The following is a 9961-nucleotide window of genomic DNA, read 5'->3' on the forward strand; positions in this document are numbered from 1 at the left end:
ATTTTTAAAAAAATATGTTTTGAAATTTTCTATTTGGAAAATAACAGACCCGCTTTGAGTATAACCAGAAGGTGCAGAAAACTGCTTCGGGCTCGCACCTTTCTAGAACAGGTACGCGATGGCCAGGCAGCGCTTGACAGACTGGCGGTGAGTGCCCGGCGGAAAAGCCGGGACTCACGGGCGGCGGGGTTGAAGAGCCACGGAGGAACTCTGCCCGCGAGGGCAGTCAGGAGCGGGCCCCCTTGCCCTCCTTTCTTCCCTTTTCCTTTCCTTTCACCCCTAACCATCCCCCTTTCTCCCTCCCCTCCCCCGCCGTTGCCCTCCCTCCTGGCTGGCCCTTCTTCCCTTGCGGGTGATATCTGACCCGGGATCGAGGACCGAGGGTCGAGATAAATCTCTCACGCGAATTTAGACACTGTGTAACCTGAGCCAAGCCACTGACAGCTCCTGAGAGGCGGGACCCGCATCCGTCGGCAGCCCTCCATTCCCACCTCCCCGAGCGCCTTTACCCCGAAGGCTAAGTGGAAGGGAATGAACACTTGTCCTTAAACGCTCTGCACTAAACGCTTTCACAAAGCCTTCATTTAAGTGGGAGCCCGCGCTGTCCTTGCTGTGTACGCCGGGGGAAGAAGGGGGGGACAGAGACCGAGATGTTTTGGATGGAACCCTGGGAAAAGTCAGCACCTCCTCGAACTTGGCCGTCCGAATTTGCCCTAAAACTCTGCAGAAGCGAGGGGGTGATGTTCCTTCCACCCTAGCCCAGGTTGGACTCTCCCCCTGCGCCCTCCGAAAAACCCGAATGACTTTACTTTTGGAAGTCTGCCCATACGTGAGGGTCCGCTCTTATTAGTAAAGGAGCCCAAGAAATGAGGGGCCCAAGAGCGCCGACCCCCTGCTCCCTGCAATAATATACCCGGGCGCCCCCTAGTGAGTTAGGATCCCCTTCTCCTGCTCCTCTGCATCCCTGCCAAAACTTTTGGATAGGCACTGACATCCCTGTTTTCTGACTGGGGTACAGTCTTTTCTCCGGACTAGGCGACCCCACCAACTCGCCCCGCCCATTAAAGGCGTATGCGAGACGTTGCCAATCATCTCAGCCAATAGAGACGAGGCGGGTTGCATATAAAGGTCTGCTGGAAGCTCTGTTCTTCACATCTTCTGATGACATTACTTCTTAGCATCTTTCAGCCTAGATTGAGCGAGTCCTCGGTCTTAGACGTCTCCGACTCTCAGTCCAGGCTGACCCTCTGTCAGGCACAGGTAAGTGCTGGGGTCCTCTCCACTGTCCCTGCAACAATGAAAGAAAAACAGCTCTGTCTCTTGATCTTTGCAGGGCATCCAAGATTGGGAATCATTAGCTTTTAGAGCAGAAAAGGTCCTAAGAGATTAAAGAAGAAAAGCAAATCTTTACACAGGTCAAATGACTTATTCAAGGCCATTCGGTTAGTCCATTTGGGCCAGGGTTAAAATTCAGGTGTTCTGACACCCAGTCCCATTCTCCTTCTATAACCCTAAGAGAAAAGGATTCTGCAATCAACTCTACAGCTAATGTAGTGGAAAGAATCCTAGATTTGAATCAAAAGGATTGGGGATTGAATCCTGACTTTGCCCTTCACCATCTTGTGTGACCCTGGGCAGGCAGAATCACCTACTTTCTCTTAGCCTCAGTTCCATTATCTGTAAAATGGAAGTAATAATACTTGCACTACTTATCTCATTGGATTGTTGTGAGAAATAGAGTTCCATATATACATGTGGTATTATATTATTGCATCACTGTTATCAATCACTATGGGTTAAATACCTCCTCTGCCAGGAACAGTGCCAGGTGTTACTTCTCAGGCCTCCAGGACACCCATTCCAGCTGTGCCAGTCTCCAAGGATTTCTAATCTAGGGATACGCCTATGAAAACTCTAGTCCCTTTGTCATTCTTTCTCTAACTGACTGAAGATAAGGATGCCCTAGGAGCTCTGCTACAGAAATTATAGCAATTCTTCAAAATTGTTAGCTTAAAAGAAGGTTTGGGTATGGGAGAATCAAATCTGCCAGGTGATAAGACGGTAGTCTTATCCAGGCTTTTTATTTTCTTATTCCTGCTCTTGAGGACCTTACAGGTACAAATCAATACTTCAAAAAAGAAATCTTACACTTCAGAGAATAGAATGAGAGGATGCAGGCTTGATGCTTTACAGAAAAATTTACCAGTATCTAGGTCTATTTCCATATATTGGGTCCAGCTATGACCTTTAGTCTGATCTGAGCTTAGAAATTTCTTCCAAAAGAAAAATGGCTGTTATCTGCCATCCTTAGCCTGAGCAGGGCCCTGGAAGATTGCTCTAACATAGCTCAATGCCCATCTCATCCCCAACTAGCATCTTAACTTCTGGGAAAGAGTTGGAGGTTTTCCATTGATCACTGCAATCCTTGGCTTTTGCCCGACTTAAGACAATGTCTCAAAGACAGAGAAATACTATGTGGCTGAGGATTCATTGATTACATCTCCCTCTTTTTTCTCCTATGGTGGGAAAGCTGAAAGGAATGCCATACTCATAGTCCAGAAGACTGCTGAACCAGAACTGGGAGACTAGTGAGGAGAGAAGGCTTCCCAACTTCTTGAATGGTGCTATTTCTACTATACTTTTATTCCATTATTTGGAGCTTCATTCATCCATTTAAACATCCTTGAGAATCCTCTAATTGCAAGGCAATGGGCTAGATATTGAGCCAGATGCCCCGGAGCTCTATGCAAAGCTGACTCTCTTCTGATGCTCATCCCTATATTTGCATTCACCATGGTATGATCTTTCTTAGTCTAGTCCAAAAAGTAGCGTCCTTTCTGGTAACATCTAGTTCAGAAGTCCAGGCGGTAATTTCCTTACAACCTCAATGAGCAAATAACTTTCAGAATATTCCCTTTCCCTTGGAGACTGGATGATAAAGTAGTATCTTATCATTCATTCATTTGAAACTATAGTGAGAAGGAGAGCATAGACTGGATTTCGCCTCCCCAGGGATCAATTCTTGTCTTTTTCTAAGGAGCACTTCAGATCATCCCTTCCCTTTCCCCCACATTTCATCCCTAATTGCACTGAAATAACTAACCATAAATTTCCTGCTGTGCATTGTATGCTGAAGGCCAAGGATCATGGCCCAGACTCAAAGCTTTCTAGTAGATATGATGGCTCCCATCCCCAGCTTGCAGCAGAGTTGAAGAAAGCTGGTTAGTTAAGCTTTGCATTTAGTTCTGCTGTCATATCCTCGTTCTGTCCCTCTCTGCTCTTACCAGAGTGATATCTGGTACACAACAGGCGCTGAGTAAACATCATTTGGCTGAGCTACTCTCCCTTTTTCAGACTGGATTTTAAACAGAAGTGCAGATAACTTGGGGGTAGATCTGAGCAACTTTCCCCAAGGGATCAGGGTCCATTCCTGTATCTCCAGGATAGAGGAGCTATTCAGCCTTTTCAGTCACATCCAATTCTCTGTTTTCTTGGGTTTTCTTGACAAAGATACTGGAATAATTTGCCATTCCCTTCTTCAGCTCATTTTACAGATAAGGAAACTGAGGCAGAAAGGGTTAAATGACTTGCTTAAAGTCACACAGATAGAAAGTATCTGGGATTAGATTTGAACCCAGGAAGAGGAATCATCCTGATTCCAAGCTTAGCACTCTATCTATCTTACCTTTAGTTGCCGTCCCCCCTCCCCTCCCTCCCACCCCAATATATATAAGGTAGAACATTTGGTGTTTCCACCATCTGAATCCTTAAGTTCCAACAGTCTCAATCTTCCAGGCTGATGGGTTGTTATGTCCTTGTTTTCAGAATGGGATGGAAACAAGGACAGGACTTGACCTTCTGTCTCTCCTAACGAAAACTGTAGGGATAGGGAATCGCTTCCCTCTTAATCTCCTAGGCTATTCCCAAGAGGGCAGGACAGTGGGGCAAGTATCCAGGGGCTGAGGTGAGGCTCTGGACCTGATCTCACACCCAGGAAAAGTTTGAAGGGAAGGATACCCTGCATGTTCCCCTCCTTCTCCCTAATAACTATTATCCTCCTAGACTATAGTATCTACCTTGATGCTATCTCAAATGACTGTGAGCAACCAGGACTGATTGATTTAAGTCCTGGGTCCCTGTATGTAAATTTCTTAGGGCTGTTGGGTCCAATAAACTTTGTAAAGCCTTTCCTGTGAGTCCAGTTCTGTGCTTAATTCTGAGAGACAGGAGGAGCAGGCAAAAGCAGGAGGAGGAGGAGGAAGAGGAGGAAGAAGAGGGGGAAGGGGAAAGGGAGATAAGAAGTGTGGGAGAAGAGAGGAGGAGAAGGAGGAAGGGTGGTAGAGGTGAAAGAAGAAGAGGAGGGAGAGGAGGAGAAAAAAAGAGGAGGGGAGGAAGGGAAAGAAGAAGAGAGGAAAGGGGAAATGGAGTGGAAGCAGAGGAGGAAGAAAAGAAGAGGGAGGAAGAAAGGGAGGGGCAGGAGGGGGGGAAACAGAAGAAAGGGGTAAAGGAAGAGGAAGGGAAAAAGAAAGGTATGGGGAAGAGGAGGAGAAGAAGGGGCAGGGGAGGAGAAGGGGAAGAAAAAAACACAATTTCTGGATCTGGGGAACTCTGGGTCTGGTAGAAGGAGTCAGGGCACATCCATGGGAAAATTGGGAGAGATAGAAGACAGTTCCAGTTCATTGGTTCCTTGCTTCAGAAGCACTGGGTTCCAACTTTCTATTCTTAATTTGCTATGAAACCTCCTCCAGATTTAGCCATCTTCCCAACGTTGCTGAGATCACAGGACCTCAGGATCCCTCCTGAGCACCCCTCCAGTTCCCCATTCCCAAGGTTACAGGTTTTTCTTCCTGCTTTTCTCTCAACAGCCAGTTTTCGCTCTCTGCCGAAGATGATAACAAGTGCACTTTCCACATTGGCATCCCTCAGCACCTTCTCAGTCACAGAGCTTCTTCTGGCCTCTGTTGTCTTCGCCCTGGCCTTCTGGATCATTAAATCTTACTCTGAAAAGATTCCAAAAGGCCTTAAGAGCCCACCCGGACCCTGGGCTTGGCCCCTGATTGGCAACATCCTGACGCTAGGGAAGAATCCCCACTTGGCCCTGGCCCAGTTGAGAGAGAAGTACGGTGATGTGATGCAGATTCAGATCGGTTCCACCCCAGTGCTGGTTCTAAGTGGCCTGGAAACTGTTCGCCAGGCCCTGATAAGACAAGGAGATGACTTCAAGGGCAGACCTAATCTCTACAGCTTTTCCTTAATTGAAGATGGTGACTCCATGTCTTTTGGCCCTGACGCGGGGGAGGCATGGGCGACTCGGAGGAAGCTGGCTCAGAATGCTCTGAAGACCTTCTCCATGTCCTCTTCCCCATCCTCTTCCTCCTGCTACCTGGAGGAACATGTGAAGAAAGAGGCTGAATGCTTGATCCAGAAGTTCCAGGAGGAGAAGGGTCAATTCGACCCTTTCAGATACGTGGTGTTGTCTGTGGCCAATGTCATCTATGCCATCTGCTTTGGAAAGCGCTACAATCATGAAGATCAAGAACTACTCAGTATTGTCACTATGAGTACTAAGTTTGGAGAAGTCACTGCCTCTGGAAATCCAGCTGATTTCATCCCTCTGCTCCAATACTTGCCCAGCAGCAATATGGCAGCTTTCCGGGGACCCTGAATGAGAAAATCACTAATTATATTCAAAAGTTGGTGAATGAACATTACAAGAGGTTTGAAAAGGTAACAACAAAAGGGACTCAGATGTAGGAATAAGGCATTTTGCAGAGAGAGAGAGAGAGAGAGAGAGAGAGAGAGAGAGAGAGAGAGAGAGAGAGAGAGAGAGAGAGAGATTGAAAAGCAAACAAACAAAACCCAGATGTTCTACAAAGGAAGAGTCATATGAGTGAAGAATTTAGAAAAGGACAAGCTCATTGAAAGCTCAGAGAGATCAGAGAAAGTTTCCTAGAAGAAGCAGGAGTTTCCTTGGACCTGGCAGGATGGGGAGGATTTAGCTTGGAAAGGAGCACCTATTCCAGGGAGAGGAGACAACTTAAGAAAAGGTGCAAAGTGGGGAAGGTATGGGGTTTGGAGCAGGTGGAGGAGAGCAGGCGGCTAACCAGAGCCGCACTTTGGTGCTTACCCTAACCCTCTAGCCTTGCCTCACCAGGGTTGCATTCGGGATATCACCGACAGCTTAATTGAACACTGCCAGGAAAGGAAGTTGGATGAGAATTCGAATGTTGTGCTGTCAGAAAAGAAAATAGTGAACACCGTCATAGACCTCTTTGGAGCTGGTAAAAGCCCCCTTCCCTGCTGCCCTCCAAATGCCCAGTCCCATACCTGCTTTGGGCCCAGCCATAAGGCTCCCCAGATTCCTCACTACCTCCAATGTGTTCCTCCCCTCACTCCAGGGCCAAACAACCTATCTCCTTTCAAGCCTGCTCCATCTGAATTCAGGGGAAAACCAGCCATCTTAATTTCAGATCCAGCTAGAACAGCTCTGTAGATGCCTATAGCTATCAAGACTCCATTGACTGGGGACAAGTTCTTCCTCAGGAAAGTTCTGGGGGAGTTTTGTTTTACATCTTTGGCCCACAGGAGCAAAATTTTCCCCACGAAGGCTTCTCGAGATTTCACCGGGGACATGTTAAGAGATCTAGGACACCAGACTCAAGAAATGGCTGGCTTCTCTTGGCTCGTGTCTGGGAGGCCCTTTCACACAACAAAAAAGTCACAGACTACGCAGGCTCGTCTCAGCTCTACCAGTGACATTCTGGAGGGAACCAAGGGAAATCCCTTAGGTTGTGTGGGCCTTGATTTTCTCATTGATAAAATGGGAATAATAATCACTACTCTTCTTATGTCACAGGAAGGTAATAATAATCTTTCACTTTGGTGAAAGCATTTGTCACCCAAATGCACGGAGCACTGTACTTAGGGTCAGGAGACATCTGAGTTCAGACCTTGTGTTAGACTAAATTTAATCATTTAATCTCTTGTTTCCTTGTCTGTAAAATGGAGATGATAATAGCGCCTCCCTCATGAGGTTGAAAGCCTACAAATGGTGGCTATAATTATTGTTTTTATTCTCCTTCTCTCTCCAGGCTTTGACACCATCACCACGGGCATTTCCTGGAGTCTCCTGTACCTTGTGGCAAAGCCTGAGGTCCAGAAGAAGGTCCAGGAAGAGCTGGGTAGGTGGATGGAGTGGCAAGACCCTCCCTGACTCTTTCTGGGGTGGCGGGGATGGGAAGGGACAAGGTGTGGAGGGAGAGGTGGCTTTCTTCTGCATGCTTTGACCCTCCTTTGTCCTGCAGACACAGTGATTGGCAGAGCGCGCTGGCCCAAGCTCTCAGACAAACCTCAGCTCCCCTACCTGGAGGCCTTCATCCTGGAAACCTTTAGGCACTCTTCCTTCCTCCCTTTTACCATCCCCCATAGGTGAGACCTTGTAAACAAGAGGATCAGCTGTCCACACCTGAGTTTCACCGTTCCCCTTAGTACCCAGAAGTCACCAGGAACAAGACAAGATGGGAAGAGGGAAATCAGGGAGGAGAATCATTCCCCATCCACAAGTCCAAATGTCTCTGGGACAGAATGAGGAAGGTCAGAGGAAGTAGATTCAGTCCCTCATGACTTCTTTCCCCCAGTCTCTACTGAGGGAAGAGAGCAGTGGTAGTAGAAGCCAGAGGTGTCTGCAAAGAGAGGGAGCAGGGAGCCATGGGGGACATACCCACCCCCTGTCCCCACTTCTTCCCGAGCCTGACAGAGGTTTTTTACCCTACTCAGCACAATCAGAGCCACCACCTTGAACAACTTCTACATTCCCAAGGGACGCTGTGTCTTTGTGAACCAATGGCAGATTAACCATGACCAGTAAGTCAAATCTGGGACCTGACAGGGGTCTTGGTGGGGAGAGCCTTGGATGTGTCTTATGATGATTGTCAGCCCAGCGGAAGGCTGGGGACCTCCTCCATGCAGAGCCTTCTGGGCCATACTTCAGAGGCTAGGCCTTGGCCTGCGGTCTGTGCCAATCTTACAGGGCAGGGTACCCACTCACATGCTACATTGCCCTTGTCCCTAATCCTCAGTTCTCAGTCTGGTTCTAGGGCTCTGACTCCTGTTGGGAGATCCTGACCGATCTCCCAAACTCCCATCTCATCTGTTGTTCCTCCTGTAACAGGAAAATATGGGGGGACCCATCAGAGTTCCGGCCAGAGCGATTTCTCAGTGCAGATGGCACTATCAACAAAGCCCTGAGTGAGAAGGTGATTATGTTTGGCCTGGGGAAAAGGAAGTGCATTGGGGAGATGATTGCCCGATGGGAAGTCTTCCTCTTCCTGGCCATCCTCCTGCATCAGATGGAGTTCAGTGTCCCCTCTGGAGTGAAAGTGGACTTGACCCCAATTTATGGACTGACCATGAAACATGCCAGCTGTGAGCACTTCCAGGCTAAGCTGCGCTCTTAGGAGAACTAAAGGCTCCAGGATAGGATGTTGTTATTTTCCCTGGCCTGCTCCAACAGTGTGGAGGGAGGCTTCAGACTGAAGCTGATGAACACTTGCCCACCTCTGGTGCTCTGACTTCTGACATCCTGTTGTTATCCCCTAAGAGGGACTTCTTTGTCCTCCAACCCCTGACCTTTCCTCTTGGCTCCCAGGAGCCTACCCCTTCTTAGCACAAGGGTTAAAGGGACAAGACTCCCCACTAAAAGAATGTTTGTATTCTGTTCTTGGGTTTAAGAGGCTTGGCTGGGGATGAGAGCTGAGAGCCCTGAGCCTCGGAAAACTTCAAGCAAAGTGTTTGAGAACTCTAAGAGAGAGGACATGGGACCAGCCGTTTATACTGGCCCTTTCCATTAGGGTATGAGGAGATTTGTTCTTCTTTGCAGAAAGGAAGGAAACTTTGAGCCCCTTTCCAGGCAAATCAAGGTGGGTTCAGGGAAGAGAGTTGTCAGGTGGGAAATCAGTAAATAAAGCTTGCCTACATGATTGACATTGGGCCAATCTCAGTTTCACAAAAATGCTCCAGATTCCAAGGGTGAGCAAGTCATGGACCAGCACCTTTAGTATAGTAACATGAGTCCAATAAGATCAATATAGGTCTAATTGGTCCTGTGAGCGCCATAGCAAGGACCAACTTTCTTCCACCTTCCCATGAGCCTTTGCATTCTGATGCCTCTTTTCAGTCATTTTTCTGACGAGCCAGTGACTGAGTGGTACCTAATAAGAGTTTGGAGGAGTAGGAATATAGAGTCCAGAGCCCCATGACCATAGAATAGAGAATGGAATAAATTATACGAGATGCTGCCCTACTTTCTTTGATCCATCCCTTAACCTTGTCTGCTTGGACCAAGCCTTTGTATTTAAGTCTTCAGCATATTAGTATTTTGCAATTGAAGGATTTGGCTTTTTTTTCTTGGCCCCAGAAGGAAAGTGAATTTCAGTTTAATATAAGGAAGAGCTTCCTAATGATCAGGAATATCCCCAAGGAGAATGTTCTGCCTCAGGAAATAAGGCTCACCCCATCTTCAATGGTCTTGCTTGATGGTCTTCAAGCAGAGGTTAGGTGACCAATTGTTAGAAATGTTGAGCTGGGGATTCTTGTTCGAGCATGAACGACTAGATGACCTCAATGTCTCTTCTAGCCCTGAGTGTCTATGGTGGAGAAAAAAAAGTAACTCAAGCATTGGAAACATTTATGTTTATGTTTCATTTATTCGTGAAATAATAAACATGTATCCCCCAAACTCTGTGGCTGATGTTTGTGAACTTCAACGTGTAGTCATTGTGTTTCAGTTGCTACACTACAGTATAGGGTTTGAAATAAGGAAGGAATTACCAGACCCTGTCCTCAGGGAACTTGCAGTCTTTACAATGAACAAAAGACACATGCATGTGAAACAGTAACGAGAACAGTCTGCTATTTGAATGCATGGTACACCAATCTGATAGACAGAACAATGCAAGACTAT

The 9961-nt window shown here is 47.3% G+C and overlaps 1 protein-coding gene across 1 annotated transcript; it reads left to right on the forward strand.

The window, feature by feature from the left end:
• The first annotated feature begins 1121 nt into the window (after positions 1-1121).
• Positions 1122-9736, forward strand: LOC141558996 (cytochrome P450 1A1-like). Its single transcript, XM_074296979.1, is given in 8 exon segments — positions 1122-1260; positions 4866-5656; positions 5659-5727; positions 6155-6281; positions 7092-7181; positions 7305-7428; positions 7777-7863; positions 8171-9736. Coding segments are annotated over 7 exon segments (1551 nt in total). The 5' UTR covers positions 1122-1260; positions 4866-4888; the 3' UTR covers positions 8457-9736.
• Positions 9737-9961: the final 225 nt, after the last annotated feature.

Source organism: Sminthopsis crassicaudata, chromosome 2 (genome assembly GCF_048593235.1).
Source record: "Sminthopsis crassicaudata isolate SCR6 chromosome 2, ASM4859323v1, whole genome shotgun sequence".
Taxonomy (NCBI): domain Eukaryota; kingdom Metazoa; phylum Chordata; class Mammalia; order Dasyuromorphia; family Dasyuridae; genus Sminthopsis; species Sminthopsis crassicaudata.